Raw genomic sequence first — 24,009 nt, forward strand, 5'->3', positions numbered from 1 at the left:
TGAAAATTTCTAGATTCAACATAAAAATGTACAAGTTTTTCAAAATTCTTTTGGAGATACACAGCAAAAAAGTTAGAAAACTCCCAGTTTAGGAGAAAGAATCAAGAAAAGATTCAGTGTTGATTAGATGCAAGCCTGGTGTGAGAAAGGGGGGAAGATGACGATTAGGTTTCTGGCTTGAGAACTGGATATACCATTTATACTGAAGATGCAGGTTTATGGGAGAAAATAACAGCTTGGTTTATATTCTGAACATCTGTGAACAGTTATGTGAGACTGTCCAGGAAGCAGAGGGATGTAGCTGTTTCAGATAGGCTGCAAGGGTAGGCCTCTCCAAGAAGAGGATGTTTGACTATAAAGACCTGAAGGAAGCAAAAGGGCCAGCCACGTGATTATCTGTGGGCACGGCATTTCAGGCAGAAGATACAGAAAGTACAAAAGTCCTTAGACTAAAACATGCCTAAGTGTTACAGGAACAAGAAAGCCAGAGTGGGGCAGGAGTAGAGCAAACAAGGTACAGTAGTAAATGAGGTCAGAGAGATAAAGGGGGGAAGGGAGCACTACCAGAACGTACAGGGCCTAGCAGACCACTGAGAGGACTTGAACTTCTATTCTGAGTGCTAAGAAAATTTTGAACAAAGGAGTGATGTGATCTCACTTATCTCTATTATGCTGAGAAAAAACCGAATGGAACAAGAGTAAAAGAGAGGAGACCAATTAAAAGGCTTTCTCAGTACTCCAGGAGATCGGTGATGATGACTTGATTCCAAGTGGTAAAAGTAAAAAGTCTAAAATGGTGACTGAATATAGTTATAGTCTGAAGTAGAGCTAAAAGGATTTGCTGACAGATTAGATGTGTAGTCCAAAAAAAAAAGAAAGGCAATATTCAAGAATAATTTAATCGCAGCTCTCAGAATCTTAGGAAAAAAAAAAAAAAGAAGAAAAGAAGAATAATTTAAGATTTTGAGTTAGAGCAACTAGAAAGATGAAGTAGCCATTTACTGATATGGGAACGACTACAAAAGGAACAAGTTTTGTGGGGAAGAAAAGTTGTTCAGTATTGGTTGAGATCCCTATGTAGGAGGATCGAGAAAAAAGTTGGATATCCAAGTTTAGGAGAGAGGTCTGAGCCAGAAATATAAATTTGTAAATTATTAAATATAGGTGATACGTGAAGCAATGAGGCTGGGTGGGATCGCCAAGGGAGCAACTATAAATAGAAATAGAAGTCTAAAAACTAAGCTTTGAGGAGGTCAGAATGATGTGGTCAGGAAGATGAGAAGGAATCAAAAAAGAAGACCTAGAAGGAATATCCAGAGAGAGAAAAAACAAAAAAAACAAAAAAAAAAAACCAGGAGAGTTTGATATTCTGGAGGCCAAATGATGAACAGAATTCCAAAAAGAGAAAGAGATCAACTGTCAAATGCTGCTAATGGGTCAACTAAGATACAACTACAAAGTACTTTGTAAGTAAGAGGTAGTGTTTGAATTTGCAAAATGATTTAATGAAGAAAACTAGGGTACAGAAAACTTTACTTGGAAGAGCTAATTAATACCAGTGGCTCTTACCTAGATCATTGATGTTATTTTCATTGCACTTATTTATTTCCACATGTTAAAATGTGAAGTGAATAACACTTTATACATTTCAAAAAGCTTTCTACTTACTATCACGTTTTTATGCAAAAGAGGAAAAGAACTTTAGGTTGTTAACTGTTAATGTGGACTACATGAGATAATGCTAAATCCATTAGTTAACATTAAAATTCCTTTCTGATTCAAGTATTCAGGCTAATAGAGGATATAATCAAACTACTATTTCCTAGAAAGAGAGGCCACGGTTAATATAAAAGACATATACTTGATCTATGTCAAGTGATAACACAGGTAATGCTTTGGATAGTCAGCATAAAACACTTTAATGGAATATTATTGCTCCAAATATACCATACCAAAATTAAACTTAAAACAGAAGAAGGCTACTAAATCATGGTTGACAGGGAGCCAAATGCAGCAAGTTAAAATGCATTCCTAATGCTCATCCAGTTCTGGCTGAACCCCTGGGGTCAGTTTGGGTCATTATTAGTTTGGAATAATTCCAAACGACTCTCTCAAGTTCTGTTGTTACATTCAGCAGCTTTGGGAAACCCAGAACAGGCCTCATGTCACAAAACTCACAGGATCTCTAATCAGTTTCTGGCTTTGACTTGGAGTAATTTTTTCAAAATGCAATTCTGATCAAGTTAATCTAGTTACTTTGTACATAAATGATAACCCTACAGAACGACGCATTCTCGGGCACCAGAGACCTAAACTCGGTGTACCAATAGTCTGCTACACTGGCCTCATCTCCTCATTCTCTTGGTTCTTCAAAACAAGTCATGTTCCTACCTTTCCCTCAGCCTCAAATCCTTTCCCCCCCTTTGTTTTGTTAATTCCTATTGCTCTTTCAGATAATTGTTTAATTCTTTATTATCTGTCTCTCCCAGGCCTCTCAGCCACAGACAGAGAATGGAAGCTTTATGACAGCAGGAGCCTCGAAACATTCTTAGTATCAAGAATAGCACTTGCCCTAACACATGGGAGGCACTCAGTAATATATTTGAATATATCCTCTAGAACGCAGAACAAATGTTACTTCCTTAAAGAAGGCTTCTTGGACTCCCTTATATTTTAGTGACACCAACTTTATTCTCTCAAATCACCCTATACTTTTCTTGTGGGCCCCAGGCAATCTTCTAAAGTGAATTTCCAATAGACATTGGTACAAAGGCAGAAACACTAGAATTTCTCAAAAGCATTTCTGAATCAAAGTCCTCACCCTCTTTTTTTTCTTGCCATGGACAGCTTATTAATTAACCCGGACAGTCTCTTACACCTCTTGCTTTTTAGACAGATATCTAAGAGCAAACTGTCATGGGGTGGGAGGTGGATATTTAACGTAAATCAAATTAGACTCAGGAACAAAGTAATTCAACCAATTCTTTCTACCTCTCTCTGACATTTGTAACTACAGATGGCAAGACAACATTTACTTTGCCATGGCTAGCCTGGTGAAGAACACCTTACCAAAAAGGCATCTACAAGTGGTAACACAGTAATTCTTTGGATAGTCAGCATAAAACACCTTAATGGAAATATCAGGGACTGAAAAACCTGATAAAATGATTTTAAGGCATATTTCCCATACGAAGAATGCTGATTTATCTCAGCACACAATCAAATAACAAGCACAAAGTACCAAAGGCATTTCAAAGACAGAGACTAATAAACTACATTTACAAATATATCCATGCTCTTTTTTTCCCCCAAGTAATATGATAGCTTCAGTGTTCTTGGGGAGTAGTGGTGAAGGCATTTATGTTCCTGGCTCTTTTAGGGAAGATGCATAATTTAGCAGTAATGTAACAATCCATGTATTATTATCCATTAGTAATGTCATTTCACTCTGTTTTGTAGCTCTCTGTGTTTTTAAATGTCCTGGGTGAGGTTAACTAATATTTTAAAAGTTAAAGAACAAACAAGTTAAAGACCACATTTCTATTTCTGAAATTATTTTTCCATAAATCTATTTTTCAATCTTTATGCTCCTACATAATGCAATGAAACTTAATGTTTTTTAAAAATCCCTTGTATTTTCAATGTTGACAAGAGTGATTCTGCCAAATATATATACACATATGTATTCAGTTTTCATAAAAATTAACCAAAACTTGAAAAATAAAAGAGAATAGTAAGTACTTTTCAGTGCAGTGCTATCCTTGAACCATTGGTTACTTTCTATTGACTGGGCTATTTTACAAACCTATAAGATTAACTTACAGATTTTTGGCTGGTAGAGATGCAAATAATTTTTATCCAGTGAAAAAAACTTATCCTTTTATGTTCTTTTAGGATATTAGCTAATTCTGTATCTAACCCAGCAATCTTAATATTCCCTTAATAAATTGCCTATACCTACCTCCTCAAATTTTCAAATGAAGTGGCTTTAACATTGTACTAGTTCCCTCATTAAGTAATGAATTAAATCAAAATCACTGATACAAATTCATTTACATATGCATGAAAGTCATGATTTTACCTTCCTAAAAATTGTATTTTAACAAAGTTTTAGAGGTTCCACCAAGATGCCCAAGTGGACTAACCTGACAGAGCTGATTAAACTACATTGCTCCTTTCACAGACACACAAAAATATTCCTTACAGCTCTGAGCTCAGAAATATCTCATTTACATAAACCAAAACCTCAAAATTTAGAATTTTCAGTCTAAATGGGAAATACCTTTACAACAGGGCCTTGGCTTTTTAAAATTTGTCTTTGTATTCTTAGTGTCCAGCACAGTGACGAGTACCTAAAATGTGTTTAATAAACATTAAGTGACTGAAGGAAGGTAAAGTACACATGTTCAATGGAAACACCAACTGAAGGAAAGAAATATTACAGTCAAACCTAGGAGTCTTTTGTAACTATCTGGTCAGCTGGAGGGGGAAGCCAAGTTCTAGATGCTCTGAATGTAAAGACAGAGCCTCCCCCAAAATGGCAGAAATTCTGATTGTACAAAGTATGGGTGGCAGATAAATATCAGAATTTAAAACTTCCTGCAAAGAAAGAGTAGACCTCTAACTCCTTAAGAGTTACAAATCTTAGCAGACACTATAAGCCTAAAAATTGCAATCTCCCAAATACCACAAAACTGGACATAATCCGAATTACTTTCACTAAAAATTTTCCAAAAATATAAAAAACATTTTCTGTAGGAATGTATCTCAATTCTATAATAACAGTGAGTTAATAAATTAATAGAAATTGCTGTTTTAAATTCATCTCAAAAGACTGTATTTTCTTAGATGTATTTATTTCATAAACAAAGCATATGTCAGAATTGTGGAATATAACATAATGTCCACAAGGCACTTGAGTTCTAGGAAAGCAAGCACAACATATAAATGCAAAGTAATAGCAGCACTAAAGCAATGAATTAGGACTGGAAAACAATCCTGGCTTTGTTTCTTGCCTAACCTGAAAAAGTAAATCTGTATCTGTTCGTGAAGGATTCCTAAGTCAAAGCTATCTACTGAATAAATTATGCAACACATACTCAAATACTATTTGCTACCAGACAGTTCTAATGAATATATACCTGCATCACATTGCCAACAATATAGATCTACATGATAACTGCACTAACACTACTGCGTGGTCAAAGGGCTAATTACTACGTAAGCATTTCCCCCTTTACTTTTAATTAAGACCAGAGTTCATTATCACTACTCAGCACACTTTTCATTGCTTTCCCAGAATTGGGCAGCACATGGAAGGAAGCTCAATTTAATGTAATACTTTAGCACCTGGCACACCAGTGAAATAACTGTTTAAGCTGCCTCTAGTCACCTCCACCAAGTTCTTTAAAAAGACATGACTTAGTACTTGCCCCAAGAAAAGCAATACCTCCTTACAAGAATTAGGAAAATATTGGAAATCTGAAACTCTCAGTGCATGGAGAAAATGTTTTTACCGTTAAAATACACTACTTTCTTTCATTTACAGACATTTAATGTGTGAAGATTTATTTTTTAAGTGCAGCCTTTTAAAGTAATCTTTTTCTCCTTTATTACTTTAAAATTTATTCTTGGTTACTTTGCACAAAAGGCAGAAGGGACTAAGTTTGCATCAATGGCAAAGAGAGCCCCTACTCAGCAGGCAGATAGCTGATCTTTCACCCATTTACAGTTTTTAAATTTGTCCTGACCTTGTAAAAGGATGTATTATAAAAATGATAGTATAGTTATCACCTAAATTACACAGAGGAAGACTGACACCATCTACAGGAGAGACGCACCTTAGCAATGCACCCAAATTTGAAGGATTGATTTGTATAACCTGTACCTTTTTTGTTCCTTAAAATGATTCCAAGTTCTAAATTGCACCCAGTGAAGAAACTGACCAAATTTTATAAGGTAAATCTCTTGTAAATAGGTAAGACATTTTTTTGCAGGAAGTGGAGAGGCGCTTTAAATTTACCTCAAGAACCGTAAAACGAATACGACATTTCACACATGTGAAACATCCATGTTACAAAAAAACATTGCCTCATAAATGAGTGGACACCCTTGACAAGCAAATTGCTTAGGGGGAACACTCCCAAAGAACTTAATTAAAAGTAATTACCCGGCCTGAAAATGTGCTTTTGTTTTAGAAACTGTCTAAATACCAGCGGGACTTTCTCCTGCCCGAATCCAGCCTGAGGACAACAAATTGGTCAACGGCGGAAGTTGCCTGACGAAATGACTGCAACATAAAATCCAGTTTTATGATCATAACAAACCTTCCTTCCGGGACCAGGCAAAAAAAAAAAGAAAAGAAAAGAAAAAAACTTGAGAAAACGTCCTTCTGGATGCAACAGGCAATTATGAGCACCCCCGTAGCCAGCCAAACAGCAACAGTTCGGCCCTGGGGACTCGACACTGGGAGGACGAGCTGCTCCCCGTTAGAATCTCGGGGGGCCGCGGCCCGGGCACCCCGCCCGCCTGCCGCCCGCTCGCCGACGACGCCCCGGCACCTCCCTCGGCCGCCCGGGCCCCAGCACTGACCTTCCGCAGGGCCGAGACCAGCAGTCCCCGCCATTTCGGACTGTTCTCCTCGCTGAAGAACTCGTAAGGCTGCGGCGCCTGCTGCATGGCCCCAGCGGCAGCGCCTCCGCATCGGGGGCGGCCCACGGGCCGAGCCGGGCCGGTGGCCTGACAGGCAGGGTGCGGGCCGCCTCGCCTCGCCTCGCCGGCGGCCGCCGCCTCCCGCCCGGGCCGAGGCTACGGCCGAGGCGGCTCGGAGGCGGCGCCGGCGGGCTGGCGGGGGCCCCAGAGGCGGCTTCCTCGGCCGGGCGGCCCTCGCCCCGCGAAGCGCCGGCAGAGGAAGCGCGGCGGCCCGCGAGCCCGGGCGACCTCCTTTCCCCGCGGCGCTGGCCCGCGGCTCGGGCGGCTCCTCCTCCTTTGTCTGGGTTCGCAGCCCGGCGGGGGTACCGCTGGCCTGGCCCCCGCCCGACTCCCGCTACTGCCGCGGCGGGCGGTGAGCGGCGGCGGCTGCTTGTCTCCTCATCGCCTCATCCCCGCCCTCACAGCCGACACCGCCGCCCGGCCCGGCCCGACCGAGTCACCTCCAGAGGGCCCTGGGGGCCGACCGGGCGTGCGCGTCGGGAGAGCCAGCCCCACTCTAGCGCACACGGTGCGGGCCACCGCCGCCGCCCCTTCAGCAGCCGCGCAGAGCGCCCCGGGGCCGCCGCCGAGCGCCGGGTCCCAGCAGTCGCGGCTCGGCCCGCCCCCTCGGCCCAGCGCTCATTATCCCGAGTCGCCGGAGAAGCCCTGCAAGGAGCATGCGCGCCGCGGAGCGGGCAGAGGCGCCGGTCAGGCGCTGGGGTGCGGGGCCTGGGGGGCCCCGGGGCGGCGGGGGAGTCCGCCTCTCCCGGGGACTTTGCAGGAGGCCTGTTGCAGACAGACTCTCCAACTTATGCATAGGCTCCCTCCTCTTGACCTTCCTAAGGCAATGCTGACTCCGTGTCACTCTTGGCGCGCCTGAGTCCCGGGACTGCAGTCGTGCGTGGCAGTACAGGGATTTGGAGAGAATAAGGGCGTTCAGGCTGGACACAGTATTTAACGTATTTGTGCTCCACTTGGCTTCTTTGTTTATATATGTACTGTATGTAGATACAAAGTGTATACTATATGTAGCATAGTAAGGAGATAGTAACTATTTCATACGGTGGTGGTGTGGGGACCGAAGCATGGAAAGAAAGCATACGGTGGTAAGGCCAGAAGAGGCAGAAGACAATGATGTTGATCAAGCTTGAACTTAAAGATCTTTGACTTGCACGAACCCGTGTGTTTACAGAATCATAACGTTTTTGTAAAACTTTCAAAAGATATTTTCTTTTTTTTTTTTTTTTTTTTTGAGACAGAGTCTCACTCTGTTGCCCAGGCTAGAGTGAGTGCCGTGGCGTCAGCCTAGCTCACAGCAACCTCAAACTCCTGAGCTCAAGCTATCCTCCTGTCTCAGCCTCCCGAGTAGCTGGGACTACAGGCATGCGCCACCATGCCCGGCTAATTTTTTCTATATATATTTTTAGCTGTCCATATAATTTCTTTCTATTTTTAGTAGAGGTGGGGTCTCGTTCTTGCTCAGGCTGGTCTCGAACTCCTGAGCTCAAACGATCTGCCCACCTCGGCCTCCCAGAGTGCTAGGATTACAGGCGTGAGCCACCGCGCCCGGCCCAAAAGATATTTTCTTTATCATGTCTCCAAATTGTGCGGGCTTCAGGTACTGCAAAACCTGGATCCACCCCTGGGATGCGCTTACACTCATTAGCAACCCAGAAAAGATCTCCTGACCTTAAGCTTTTCTGAATTGAAAAGGCATAGACTTTGGAAACTATATCATTAGCACAAATGTCATCCCTCTAAAGATGCTAAGCACATGATTTTTAACAGGTTGTAAAGAAGACAGTCATTTATTTAGTCCCTGTCCTCAGCCACCAGCAGTGAGGAAGAGAAAGGGAAGAACAGAGTGCAAAAAATAACTCAGTGCTACAATTCAGTTCCAGGATTGGTAGCTAAGCAATTATTCTGCCCAAATCACGCACCATTTTGTCATTTTGGCAAAATCAGTAAGGCAAAGTTGGAAAACTTAAGAGATCATTTTTCTAATCCAAGTATCCACTAAGTCAAGAATATCCTTTAATAAATGGCCACATCCATTCCCATGTACTTAGGATAAAAGGTAGGACAGTAAAACCCTTGTATTTCTCCAATTAGTCTTTCAGTCTGTGAGGGCAAAGACTTTGGCTTCTATGAGGGTCCTTATTTTCTCTCCTATTCCCAGACCCCAGCTATAAACTACTAGAATGTCAAACTACTAGGCTGTGACTGTATTTTCTCATAGGAGAGTAAAGTTGTTAGTGAGAAGTTTCATTCTTGGCCAAGGATACTGGAAGGCTTTTCTGGGCCAAATCTGGCCTGACGACACATTTTGTTTAGCTAAGGCTGTATTTAAATTTTTTAAATTGTTAACATTTTAAAATCAAGAGGTTTCATATAAAAATCTGTATTTCCAGCTTCACTTGACAAAGATCTGGCAACTCTGGGCCCTACTGCATTCGCGCAAGGGAATAATCAGCAGACGCTGGGTAGTGGCTGCCCTGTTTAGAAAAGTATGCTGTCCCATTTCCAGTTGGCTATACTCTCCACCTGGCACTCTTCACCCTTTTATGTAACCTGCCTAGTCTCTACAGGCATCTGAGTTGTGATCTCTGGGCTAGGCAAACAGAAATTTGATCCACGTGCATGTGGAAAATAATCCAAGAATGACAGCAGTCAAAAGTTTCCCAACCAGACAAATGGGCCATCTAGAAAAAAATGTTGGATCCATATCCTGCACTCTACACTCGGATAAACTCCAGATATGTCAAAGATTTAAATGTAAAAAATAAAATGAGAAAATAATTTGTTTATAACCTCAGAGTGCAAAAGATCTTTATTCACTGTTATACAAAATCTAGAAGATTGATAAATTTGATTTTTAAAAATGTATGGCAAAAAAATCACCTCTAGATAAGCCTAAAGGCAAATGACAAACTGAAAAATATATCTGCAACTCATTTTTGAAGTTACTTTTCCTAATATATAGAAAAGCTCCTACAAATAAATAAGACTGAAACTAAAAAAGAAAAAAAAGGATAAAGAATATGAAAAGGGAGTTCACAGAAAAAAATATAAATGTCTCTTAAATATATTGAAGATGCTCACTTCACTCACTTTTTAAAATGTAAATTTAAGTTATACTATCACTTTTCACCTATTAAAATATTAATAGCATAGACCAAAAAGTTTGATTACACACTATGATGGTGAAGATATGAGGAAACAGGCATTCTAATTTCTTATTGATGGGAGTATAAATTGTTTCAACTTTTGTCAAGGGCAACTAGATGATATCTATACCAGTTTCAAAGGTACGTACCCTTTGACCTAGAAAATTCTAGGAATATTTCCTGTAGGTATACTTGCTCATATGTAGAATTACTTAGAGACAAGGTTATTCTTTGCAGTGTTGTTTGTTACAGCAAAAACAAAACAAAAAACCCTCTAGAAGTAAACAATTTAAATAATCATCAGTTGGAATTGGGGACTGGTTCAATAAAAAGTAGTAAATCTATACAGTGGAACCTATAAAGTTATTTAAGAATAACCAGGCCTTTCTGAATGTCCTCTAATATATAATGCAAATTGAAAAGAGCAGGATATATAATATAGTGTGTAGAGTGTGGTACCGCTTGCATATAAAAAAGGCAATATTTTATTATATAAGTATATAGTATTTTATTACATAAGTATTTTATTAAATAAATACAATTTCTCTGCAAGGCTACAGAGATTTCTGTTGCCACAAAGATCAAAAACTAGGTAGCTGGGCAAGAGAGGGAGATTTTTCACCATGTACCTTTCTGTGACTTTTGAATTTTCAGTCATATGAATATGATACTTATTAAAAACATCAATTAATTAAAAGGGGCGCCATTGTTTGTTGTTTGTTTGTTCTGAGACAGGATCTCACTCTGTCACCCAGGCTAGAGTGGTGCAGTGGCACAATCATAGCTCACTGCAACCTCAAACTCCTGGGCTGAAGGGATCCTCCTGGCTCAGCCTCCCCAGTAGCTAGGACTACAGGTGCATACCACCATACCTGGCTCATTTTATTTTTTGTAGAGATGGGGTCTTGCTATATTGCCCAGGCTGGTCTTTAACTCCTGGCCTCCAATGATCCTCCCATCTCGGCCTCCCAAAGTGCTAGGATTACAGGCATAAGCCTAAAAGATATTTTTTTAAAGGAAAAATTTCCAGCCTGATTATAAACATTTGCTTCAAATGTTAAAAAATGAAAATGTTAAACACGCTGATACTATAAAGAGGGCCTATGTATATATAACAAAAAGCTCAATCATAAACTTGAACTGAAATTAACATGCTAATTATCATAATAATTTGATAGTAATTTTGCTTGTTGCTTTTGAATTTAGAAAGGCTTTTGGGAGATAATTTTAATAACCCAAGCACATTTTAAGTTTTAAAAGGCAGTTAAAATTTTACCACTAATATTCTCCCACGGAAAAACATTTTGAAGAAGGACTTACTCAACATTTCTCCCCTTTACTCTCTCATACTTCCTCAATTTATTTAAAGCTACAAGTGCTGCCAATCAGTAGCAAACCAAAGCAATGCCACAGCTAGCTCTGGTCCTCTTACAGTCCACCTGCTTGAAAGAAGTTGGAGCAGGCACTCAAACAGACATCCTTTTATGGGTGGCTCATGACCAGAAGCCCAACCCTCTGCAAGAGACAGCATACCAAAAATGTCATCCCAAGAGAAACTATAATTTTGTATGAAATTCCAAAAGATTGATTTATTGTGCCCCCACAAAAAAAAAAAAAAAAAAGCAGCGCTGTGTGTTTATATGCTACATAAAATTTGCTATTGAGCAAACATAATATTTCCTGGTGCTCTGGGGTATGACAATGACACTGAGGTCATCCAGATACTGCCACCACTACTCAATGGAAAATCATTTTTTGTGAGGAAGTAGTTATTCCAGACACCAACTCTTATAATAAAGGTGAAAGGAAAAGGCATCATTCAAGTTCTTGTTATTTATGGGATAGCAATAAAATCCTTCCATGTTCTGACAGTTACAAAGTTGATCTGTCAACAATGAATGTATTCATAATCTGTTCAGAACAACTCCCAGCCAGGGGTGTGTTTGTCGGCAATCATCTGTGTGTATTGATCCTGATCACAGAATAGGGAACTTGGTAAGGAGAAAAGAAATAAGACAGAAACTGACCCGTTTGCCCCAAAGCGTTAACAATTATAGTAATTTGCCTAAGGTGTTTACTATCTGTGCCTAATTACTAGGTGTGATGGATATAGTATATAGCCGGCAACATATATTCTACCCTCCTACTAACCCAGAGATTGGAAAGCTAAAAGCCGTATTTCCTAGATTCCCTTGCAACCAGGGTTCTGAATATGATTTAGGTTGGGCCTATCAGATGCATAGGATTGAAATCTAGAAGGTAGAAGTGAGTTAGAAGCTGCAATTCTGATATTTCTGCTGGCAAGCATCATTCAGTCATTAGTTTTCTGCAACAGCAGCAATTGCTAGACTCACTGTGTGGCAGTTCCCTGTTTGTGGAATAGTTGTTTTGAAACTGCTCTCTTGGTGGCTTGGTTCTGTGGTGTGGCTTTGGAACTTGTTCCTGAAAGCTCAACCTAGAAGCTACTACATCAGCCTTCCAACGATTTTGTATGCTTTAGGATAAATTTGTTCTTTTTTAACTAGCTAGAAGGGATTCTATTCTCTGCAACTGAACCCAAAATACTATACCTCCTCCCTCAGGAGTAGGAAATGTGGCATATGCTAGTTTATATCACTAAACCACAACAAAATGTTTTTATGATTACAATACTATATTCACTGATAATCAAACTTTAATTTGTTGATGAAATTCACATTTACTTTCTACTTAGGAAAAAATAGTGTGATCCTTTGGTGTGATCCATTGATGTGATCCTCTTAAAAACTCCTGTTGCTACTCCTGGAAGCTATTTAAATAGCCTGGAATGACTTTCCAGATTCCCTTCAACCCTGTGGTTCTCACCTAGCATATCCATTCTTAGAATAAATGTCATCACTGTATGCTCTTTCTATAGGAAAGTACTATCCTCTCAATTGGAAATGCTAGTAGAACCTTGAAATCCTTAAATCATGTCAACCTTTCTAAAATAACATTAAATACTAGGCTTTTTCTTTCTTTAACTTCAGAAAACTTACCAAATAATTTTGGAGAGAAATCCAAACTAAAATTGTGTTCAGGCTGAGCGCAGTGGCTCACACCTGTAATTCTAGCATTCTGGGAAGCCGAGGCAGGTAGATTGCTTGAGCTCAGGAGTTCAAGACCAGGCTGAGCAAGAGTGAGACCCCGTCTCTACTGAAAATAGAAAAATTAGCTGGGTGTCATGGCATGTGCCTGTAGTCCCAGCTACTCAGGAAGCTGACGCAGGAGGATCACTTGAGCCCAGGAAGTTGCAGTGAGCTACAATGATTCCACTGTACTCTACCCGTGGCCACAGAGCAAGACTCTGACTAAAAAAAATAAAAGTACATTAAAAAATTCATTAAAAGTACTGTAATGTAAAAATTCATTATAGGAGTGGGAGTTCACTCCTATAATCTCAGCACTTTGGGAGGTCAAGGTGGGAGGATCACTGGAGACCAGGAATTCAAGATCAGCCTGGGCAACATAGTGAGAACTTGTGCCTACCAAAAAAAAAAAAAAAAAAAAAAAAAAAATTCACTACCAACCACAAAATTTTAACAAAGTAAAAGCAAAAAGCATCTTTATATCCCCCAATTCCAAAGCACAAAGTTGGACAACCTTTTCCTTTTGGCCTATAATCAACATGCTTGGTTCTGAATGTTCAGAAGAATCCACGCAATCAGAACTTTGTACATGTCCCAGCTGGAATGATTGATCAAGAATCTAAGAAAAAAGCAATCAAAGGTTAAAGATCTAGGCATCCTGGGAAAAAGCAATTGATATGTGGCCAGTGTGGTTTGGGAAGCCTGCCCCAATCCTACTCAGATATCCAAAAACTGCCCTAGTTGATAAACTGATATCCCTATAGGATACCTCTTATATTCCCAGTGGACAAATTTAAGTAAATTAAATCTGAAAGGCATAAAAGAAACCACCACTACTGTAGCCCTTTCATTCTACTCCTCACTCTTTCAGAACAACAAAGTTAAAAGAGTTTATTCTTAAAATACAGTTTTAAGCAGAACTTAGCTGAAAGTCAAGGTTCTCTAGTGAGAGAAGTCCCTCTGTTAACACTGTCCCTCAGGTCTTTCCCTAAATTAAAAGTTGGGCTCCCTGGGCAATCCAAGGAATACCATCACACACCTCTCTTGCGACATCTAAAAGGTAAAATTCCTCATTTTATCCAAAGAACAAAAGAAATAAGGTAACTCTGATGTGAAACCCTTTCCTTAGCAGAAAATAATAGCACTTAACGAAAAGAACACAATCATATCTAGGATTTGAGGCCAGAAAAGTATGGTTGGTTGGTGTCAACATTGTTCTTCCTTTCAGGGCTTCAAGGTTTTATTTTCATTCTTAAACTCTTTAATGGGTATAAACTATTTGAAAACATCTCTAAGCATCTTTTGCTCTCCACCCACCTCACCCTGTCCTTGCACCCACCCTTCCACCTTAAATACTGATGAAGAATTTCAAAAACTCCCTATGTGTATTAGAAAAACTTAGTGAGTGACTTCACAATTGCTCCTCAAAATGTTTACAAGATCTTTAGATAATAAATAGTGTATGCTCAGAAAGATGAGGAAACATGGACCAAGAAGTCTAGACACAGATCAAGGGCCCTGGAAGACAGAGTCAGCCCTTAAGCAATATAGGCACCATGTCTCCCATGTTCACAGGGATAGCTCACAGGCACAGCCATCAGGGTTGGACAGCCTCCAAAAGCAGGCCCAACAAACTCCCATATGCCAGGGCCTGGCAGTATTCACCACTCTCACCACCATCCTTTGAAGAAAGTTCTAAGAGTTAAAGTTATTCCACAGGCTAGTAGGCAGATTTCCAAATGGCCTCAAGGGAAATGGAACTCTGCCAACAGTAAAGGCAACTCCCCAAACAGTGCAAACTCTGAGAGGATCAAGGGAAGGACTTTGATATATGTATGTATGGGTGGATAAAAGTGTTAAGTGATGAAACACCCAAAATGTAAATGCTCCACTTTTTACTTAAAATATAAACTACTCTACCTCATTGTTATTTATGCACAGATACAGAAATGTTCTGATTTTTTAAAGATTGGCTGTGATCTAAAGAAAACAGTTTATGTTTTACACACAGAAAATTTATTTGAGTAAAAGTTGTTACAGAACTAAAAAATATGTTCTCCACAACATCAAAGCTCATTAAAATATTTTAATATTAATATACATTTTCTTCTCTCAAAAATACACAAAGCCTTTAAATATTATATCAGTATTAAACAATAAAATCCTATGGAAATAAATATAAAATGTTTTACAACCTACATATTCAGAATACTTTCAACAAATTTTTCACTTGTATTTTTGGGGGGTATAGCACAGACTTTCAAGGAATGAAGATTGCTTCAGTTAGGACAGTCATTTTTGAAATTTCAGTTTTTCACAGCCTAGTATGTATGTAATCTTACTGTTGATGAAATAAAGAATTATAAAACTTTCCATCTCTTAGTAGTCTTGTAATGGAACAGAAAAATATCCTGTGTGTTGCATTTCTTCCAGGAATCAGCTATTATGAAAAACCATTAGGCTTGTTTCTTCTGTGAATGATTTCTTTTTTTTTTTTTTTTTTTTTTTTTTTTTTTTTTTTGAGACAGAGTCTCACTCTGTTGCCCAGGCTAGAGTGAGTGCCGTGGCGTCAGCTTAGCTCACAGCAACCTCAAACTCCTGAGCTCAAGCGATCCTCCTGTCTCAGCCTCCCGAGTAGCTGGGACTACAGGCATGCACCACCATGCCCGGCTAATTTTTTCTATATATATTTTTTAGCTGTCCATATAATGTCTTTCTATTTTTAGTAGAGATGGGGTCTCGCTCTTGCTCAGGCTGGTCTCGAACTCCTGAGCTCAAACGATCCGCCCACCTCGGCCTCCCAGAGTGCTAGGATTACAGGCGTGAGCCACCACGCCCGGCCTCTGTGAATGATTTCTGAATCCTTTCAATGCAGTCATCCCAAGTGTTAAATAACTGCCTACTCTATTTACCTAGGATGTGTACTTCTTGGACATGAGCTGATGATATGTAGACCTTCAAATTAATGGATGAGGTAGCTCAATCAATGTAATCACCAACACTTGAAGCGAAAGGAAAAGGAAGAAAACAAAATTTTTCCCATCAAGAAAATCCCACATCTTTGTGTGATCACTCATCACACAGCTTTGGAGAGAGAATAGGAAAGAAAAAATGAAGAGTAGATGATGAATACTGAAAGGTGAAAATGCCTCATCTAAATGTGGTTCTGTAACCAAAGCTCCCCAGTCCGGTCACCACAATTTCATTCACATTTCTATTTTCCAACTTTCTAAATTATACGAATCAATTCAACAGATATCACACACATGTATACAGTATACAGTATGGCACTGGGAACCAACTTAAAATTTTTATGAACTACACATAAATGTAAGGCACTTTCGCGGTTTATAAAAGTGAATGCCTCAAAGTTAGATATTTACCAAAAATGGAGAAATGTCCATATAAAAACTTACAGGAACCCTGAAAAACCAAGTAGGTATGAATCATTAGTGATCTTAGCCAACATTTTGAGAATCTTAGTGTGACTACAGAATGGAGATACAACAGATAAATAACTTTTTAAAATTACAGACTTCTATATAGCCATATCAGGATTCTAAAACTGCTCTCATAAAAACCTATCAGTTCTAAGTTCTTTTAGTTTCTCAACTACCGAAGACTAACGAGTAGGCAACAACTTAGAGTATATTGCTGTCTAGATTTAGTCATTCACCAAACCACATCAGTTATAAAGAGACTGAGAATAATAGAGGCTTTGAGTTTGTTTTACAAAGTTATTTCTTACAAATGTTATAGCTAAGATAGAATCTTACTCAAACTACTTAAAAATGTGAAATTTCATGTGTTTTCTTGAAATCAAGAATTTTTAATTTCCAAATACAAATATTGTTGCTCTAAATAACGTGAGCTTTTCTATGAATCTTCAAAATTAAAAGAACAAAACTTATACTACATTTTCTTGTCTAGGAGAGACAAAAAGTTTAGATTTTATAAAGCCAAAACCTGATTTAAGGGAATAACCAATATTTTATGCCATCTTTCCCCAAATTCTAAAAAAGTCAAATGTTCTCTAGATCATGGTTGGTACGGACAGGTCATTAAAGTGAGGGAGTCAGGACAGATACAACTGTATCTTGCCTCTTTATTCACACACACACAAAAAAGAGTATGAACTTTAATTTTTTAAAAATTATTACCTCTATGTTATATCATTTTAACAATTCAGTGATTATCTTTGACCTAAAAATGAGATTTTTTAAAAACTATTTTCTTAAAAGTAAAGAACACAATTAGTACATTCTTGTTGCTGACGTGGAGATTACAATGCATACCTAGCTCCTTTCATTATTTACAATTCAAATCTTTGTTGTACTTCATCCACAATCATTTCAGAAATTGCAATGGAAGAAGTGGCAGCAGGGGAAGGTGCATTTCTCACATGAAGAATGCGATTTCCGATATGCCCAACTCCTCCATCAAATACAAAATCTTCTACCAGATTTCCATCTCTGTCCAGAGCTTGGGCTCTTACTCCTGCTGGACCTCTGCAAAAGCAAGAGTGAAAGTCAACTGACCCAAAGACATAGGACACTTTACAAGTCAGTGGTTTTCAAAGTATTCTTAAAGCAAGGAAGTCTTTATTCTTCTAAATGTACAAGTATGTGGAAACACAATAGGTTTGTGTTTAGCCAGACTTTCAACTGCAGCCTGTCAAACCTGTATCATTAGCCTAGAACATAATGCTTATTATATAACACTATAACAAATGCTTATCAAATAAATACACAAATACATAAGTTATTTATAAAAGTCTGTTCTTTCCAAAAGTAAATAAATCCACACTTAATTAGAACAGATGCACTTTTTAAAATTTGTATTAATAGAATGAATTTATTATAAAAATCAATCAATGACAACAGAAGTCTCTTCTGATTAATACAAAACAACGAAGGCAGGGGTTATACATTTCAGTTGCAGTCCTATATTTATTTTTATATTTTGCTTTGATCATACACTATTAAAATCTATGGAGAAAAATATTTGCAAGTGGTAACAAGCTCTTGTTTTGTAGTTTGCTTTTATTTTTAAATAGTGTACCCTTCAATATCAGGATCACCTTCAACTAATTAAAGAGAGATGATAGGAAAAGTATAAAAATGATAAATTTTGCAGCATGTTACTATAATAAACCTTCATTATTTAAAGTTCTATTTTAGAACATTTGAGTTCACATATTAGATTTCTGGGTTTTTTTTTTTTAATAGTTAAAATTTACAGATGAAAGTTGAATCAAATGCTTTTGGAATCCAAAACATCTCTTTGAAACTGTTCAAGGAAGCCTAGAGTAAAAAAGTCTATCTTATATATACCACCAAGATTCAAGAAATCAGGCAACAATATTAAACATTTTTATTGATTCTGGGACAACTCAGATATAAGTACTTGCAGAAGATACAAAGAACAATATAAGGGTACTGCCCTCTAAGACCTTAGCCTGGCTAAAGAGAGAAAATAATAATAACAGCTCTTATTTACCAAGTGCTTACTCTGTGTTAAGAATTATCTCACTTAATCCTCAGGACAACTCTAGGAGGCTGATGCAGTTAATATTTAACAGCAAAAAAAAAAAAAAAAAAAAAAAAAAAAAGAAAAGAGAAAGAGATTAAGTAACTTGCCTGAAGAATCATATAGCCATATTATTCATTTATAGAGAGGTAAATAAGAATTATAAAAACAAGTGTGAAAGGCAGTATGATAAAGGTTAGTAATCTTCCCTATAGAATCCTTCAGGGAATCTGTACAGGAGATTTTTGAGCTGTAAGAATTTCCAAATAAGAATCAGATATATCACTTAGAATACAAAAAGACAGAACAAAGGGGACTGAAGTCTAAAATTTCTTAGGGTAAGGATATATCAGTTTATCAGCCAGTGTGTGGTCTATTTTGTGCATTCTTTATTTATAGCTTATCTCAACTCATCAAAGCAACATTTCTCCCCTCTTTTGTTAGAAAATGCTGACGTTGCTATTAAGAGTGTCTCCATGTTTGAGCTTTCCTGTCCCTCTCTTTGTATCTGGCAGAAAACCAACATGTTGGGGATACACAGTGGCATGACCAGCCACTGATGTTGAGTGTTCAATGTAAAACTTACCACTGTACTGAGGTTCTGTCAGCACATTCCCCTGGCTCCTTCTAAGCATACAGAAATTAATACTGATTAACCATAGTTAAAAATGTCTACACTTATTTCCTTTTTTTTTTTTTTTGAGACAGAGTCTTACTCTGTTGCCCGGGCTAGAGTGCCATGGTGTCAGCTACACTTATTTCTCTTACAAACACAAATTATGTTCTCAATGCCCCCTAAACTTTTGTCCAAGTGTTCAAAACCCTATAATCCAAACTAAAAAATACTCATAAAATGTTTTTCTTAGGATCTCACTTTAGTTTAAAGCAAAGTGGTTAGTAACATAAAATGTTTAAATTACCAAATTTTTCATATTTCCTTTTCACTACTTAAGGGAACTTCAGGGTTTTTCTTCTCAGGACTAGATATAGGTTTTCCCCTCAGAACAGCTCAAGGTAAGAATTCTCATTTGAAATCTCATGCATGCCTGTAGTCCCAGCTACTCGGGAGGCTGCCGCAGGAGGATCCCTTGAGCCCAGGAGTTTAAAGTTATAGGGAGCTATGAGCATGCCACTGTACTCCAGCCTGGATGACTGAGCAAGACTCCATCTCTTAAAAAGGGGAAAAAAAAAAAAATTGAAATCTCAGGTAAGACAAACCATTAATTGTCTTCAGGGCAAAGACAGTATCGACACTACTACTTCACCCCCATGTCTAGATTTGTGTCTTCAACTCAGTACATATTCAGTAAGGCTAGAAACTTTTAGCTTTTACTTTTAAATTTTTTAACTTCTAAACTTTTTTTTTAATAGACAGGGTCTCACTCTGTTACCCAGGCTGGCCTTGGACTCTTTAGCTTAAGTGATCTCCCACCTCATCCTCCTGAGGAGCTGGGACTGTAGGTGCCTGCCATCACACCTGGCTAACTTCTAATTCTTTTAACTTTTGTTTTTTGAGACAGAGTCTCACTCTGTTGCCCAGGCTAGAGTGCCATGGCATCAGCTTAGCTCACAGCAACCTCAAACTCCTGGGCTCAAGCGATCCTCCTGTCTCAGCCTCCCGAGTAGCTGGGACTACAGGCATTCACCACCATGCCCGGCTAATTTTTTCTATATATATTTTTAGTTGTCCATATAATTTCTTTCTAATTTTTTAGTAGAGATGGGGTCTTGCTCTTGCTCAGGCTGGTCTCGAACTCCCGAGCTCAAATGATCCGCCCGCCTCGGCCTCCCAGAGTGCTAGGATTACAGGCATGAGCCACCGCGCCTGGCCATCTTTTAACTTTTAATTCTATTTTAACAACGGAAATAATAACTGACTCAGCAAATTAATATCTGCAAATTCAGCTACATTTAATTTAGTATAATATATAGAGATCTGTAGCCATATATTTTGTTACATTTGTAGCTAAATTTAATGGGAATTTACATCCTAGATGCTTATGTATGTGCAGAAACAACAGGTGAATGTGTAACTAATTACATTGATGCATATCGGAGAAGTCCTGTATTGCATTATTGTCATATGGCAGCCGTTATACCATGGGCTAGGGAAACAGCTATGAAAAGTCACAACTAAGATCTTTGGCCAGTCCCAAATAGGACAATCTAGTATTTATAAAACTCTACTGCTAATCTAAATATACAAGTCCACATGAGCACATTTAAATTGGAAGTGGTGGTATGGAGAAAGTGAATAATTCCAACTTAATTTCCAAACACCAAAAAGGGGTATTCTTCTTAAATTTTTTTTATTATGGATACACAACAGTATCCCTCTCCCAAGAGAGGGATATTTTTGTTACTAATTTTCAACTTAACTGGATTATGAAAAGAGAATATGGTTTTGCTACAGCCAATTTTTGAATTTTATTGAGAACCTGGTTTAGAGTTTAGGATAATTTGAGCTTTTGTAAATATTATGTGAGGGCTTAAATAATACCAGTATTCTGTAATAGGGTTGGAGGGATTTGATCTACAGTGTTTTAATTGTGTTGTTCAAATCTTCTAACATTTTATCTGGTTAATCCATCTTTTATTGACAGACATATCTTAAAATCATCCACCACAATTGAGGATTTGTTTATTTCTGCTTGCAATTATATCCTATGGGAGGGGCTGGGTTGAGGGTGTGTCCCTCCACAGAGGTTTTATATTTGCTTCTATTACCACCCTGAGAGTGCTTTCATTTACTTGCTTAATGGAAAATTTTAAACATGTATAAAAGTAAAAAGAACAGTACAGTGAACTCCCATGTACACATTACCCAGTTTCAACAACTATCCATACACAGCCAATCTTACTTCATCTATATATCCCCACCCAACATCCACCTCTCTCCATTAGATTATTTTATTTTTTTTATTTTTTAAGAGAGTCTCACTATGTTGCCAAGGCTGGACTCGAACTCCTGGGCTCAAATGATCTTCCCACCTCAGCCTCTGAAGTAGCTGGGACTACAGGCATGCACCACTGTGCCCCACTGGATTATTTTACAGCAGACTCCAGATGGCATACCATTTCACTTCAGTGTCTATTTATTTTAAAAGGATTCTTAAATAATAACAGTAAACTAACTATTACTTAGTATCAACAATATTCAGTCCATGGTCAAATTGCCTTGATTTTCACTCTGTCTCTATTAGAATTTATTTAAAGTAAGAAAAGGAGGAAAAGGAAAGGGGTGAGGTGGGAGTGGGGGGGAGGGGAGGAGAGAGAGAGAGAAACAGTTGGTTTGAAGATTTGAACAAGTCTGGGTCCACTTTTTAAATTAATTTCTCAGTTTATGGTTCCTAAACCAAACTGGTAGTATAAATTCAAACTCTAAGCACTTGTGAAAGAGTCTAGATTTTTACGAAGATTCCTCCCATTCCTCACCCTCAAGACCAAGTCATACAAAATTCCTTGACACTTTCTGGTGCCACAGGGACTTTTTTCTAGACTTCCTTTTCACAGAGGGTATAGCCTTTTAAGAGTCCCTGGCTGTATGCTGGGGTCTTGGTTCCAACTTTCTACCTTGTATAGACCCAAGGCCTCTTTTCCAGCACTTGAGTGGCAATTAAAAACAAGTCCCTAATATTCTATATCTTGTTTTGTGTGATGGAGATGAGTTTATACAATTGTCAAAATTTATTGAGCACTTAAGGTCTGCATATTTTATTGTAGGTGAGTCACACATGAATTACAAATAAAACTTGGGCCCCTCAATTATTAAAATCTGCTAGCAGATCATCTCTACCTCCAGGCCAGCATCAGCACCAACTCCTCTTAGTACATGAGTTTTCAATTTGCTCTTTGTTTTTTGCTCCTTAGATGTACCTTACATTCCTGCAGTCTCAGCTATATGTATTTCAAGGATGTTTACTGTATTTCTCCAGACTCTTAGTATTTTGTAGTGTGAGAGTTACCAAATTCTCTATGGTGGTTCTCACACAAGAGAGATTTTGCCCCCTAGAGGACATTTGACAATGTCTGGAGACATTTTGGGTTGTCACAACTAGGAGAATGGGTAGCGGCCAGGGATAATGTTTAACATCCTGCAATGAACTGGACAGTCCCCCACAACAAAGAATTATTTGGCCCAAAATGTCAATAGCACCAAGGCTGAGAAACTCTAATATAGATCCTCCTAACCCATTACAACTTTGCTGGACAAATGTTTTGCTTTTGCCTTTGCATTTCACATTGACATAGCCTAGTTATCACTAGTTATGAAAACATCTTGCCCGAAAGTTTACTCTAGAATTCCCCAAAGAAGATATTTTCCAAAATGAAATGTGGGGAAAAGGGAGGATTGTGACCCCCATGTCTTCCTCTTTTATATCCTTACATGCTAACAGATACAAACTGCAGTTAGATTAACACATCAAAATTAATCACAGAATAAATTAAAGGAGTATAGAGTTAAAATTAAAAGCCTTAGAGACTATCATTTAACAGTGAGAAGTTTGTATACTAATGCATATATTTGATAGATTTTAACTTTACGTTATAATCTAATGTTCACCAGCAAATTATTGCCTAAAATGCTCTGGCTAGGCTATGAGAAGTCAAGCTAGATGTCCTGTAGTGGTTAATGAAACTTAAGGACACCATCCTGAGCAACACACCCCACTGAAAGGATTGCTTCAATTATCTTTTACTATCTAGAACTGCTTGATATGTTTCTGCTGCAATACTGATAATACGGTTTTAATACACTGGTTGCAAGGCAAATGAGATAAGACAGGACTTGGGCTTCAAGCTGTGGAAAAGTCTATTGATTTTATTATTACTGAATATTAATATTTCAGGCATATAATAAATTATAGAGAATAACATACTGACTACTCATTTTCTTACCAACCAGCTTAAGAAATAAAGCATTACCCCATAAGATGGAAGCCCCTGTGGAACTCTCGGGATCCTGTTCCCTTCCCTCCTCAGAGGTAACCACTCTCCTGAATTAGGTGTTTATCACTCCCATGCTTGTTTTCATTTTCACATTAGATGTACAATCCATAAACAATATTTGGTATTATTATGGCTATTTTTAAACTTATATAAATGGTATCAAACATATCTTCTGCATCTTCCTTTCTGTTATCGATAATTTCCTGCATTTAATAGCTACAGGAATCAAGAGAAGGAACAAATGGAATTGCTGAATGTATTCAGGTTCTCTGTCTCTAAAGAGAAAATCATCTGTGATTAGGTTGAATTTGTCCCCAAATGCACATGCCTACTGTGCTGTGCCATTTTCTGCTATATGCCAGTGAAACTGGTAACTGAAATTCACACCCTTATACCCAGAGAGAGTAGTCACTAATACCCATAAGCCCGAAGTCCAGTTCTACCATATGAAATCCAGTTGTCTAATAGTTTTCCTTAGGCTTCTGTGAAAGGATGCTAATGGAATACAGGCAGTGAATTCATTGCAACTGTTTCTACACAGATTCACTATGCCCACCTACTGTGTC

The 24,009-nt window shown here is 38.4% G+C and overlaps 2 protein-coding genes across 4 annotated transcripts in view; both read right to left on the bottom strand.

Annotated features, from left to right (window-relative positions):
* Window positions 1–6,965, bottom strand: part of SOS2 (SOS Ras/Rho guanine nucleotide exchange factor 2) — an 84,862-nt gene extending 77,897 nt beyond the window's left edge. For both annotated transcript variants that reach the window (XM_069486835.1, XM_069486825.1), the window contains exon 1: window positions 6,592–6,965. In XM_069486835.1, coding sequence (XP_069342936.1) covers window positions 6,592–6,678 — 87 coding nt within the window. In that variant the 5' untranslated portion in view covers window positions 6,679–6,965. The remainder of the gene's footprint in view (window positions 1–6,591) is intronic.
* Window positions 6,966–16,918: 9,953 nt separating this feature from the next.
* L2HGDH (L-2-hydroxyglutarate dehydrogenase) overlaps window positions 16,919–24,009 on the bottom strand; it is a 47,236-nt gene continuing 40,145 nt past the window's right edge. For both annotated transcript variants that reach the window (XM_069464711.1, XM_069464721.1), the window contains one exon: window positions 16,919–17,472. In XM_069464711.1, coding sequence (XP_069320812.1) covers window positions 17,277–17,472 — 196 coding nt within the window. In that variant the 3' untranslated portion in view covers window positions 16,919–17,276. The remainder of the gene's footprint in view (window positions 17,473–24,009) is intronic.

This window comes from Eulemur rufifrons, chromosome 2 (assembly GCF_041146395.1).
Source record: "Eulemur rufifrons isolate Redbay chromosome 2, OSU_ERuf_1, whole genome shotgun sequence".
Taxonomy (NCBI): Eukaryota; Metazoa; Chordata; class Mammalia; order Primates; family Lemuridae; genus Eulemur; species Eulemur rufifrons.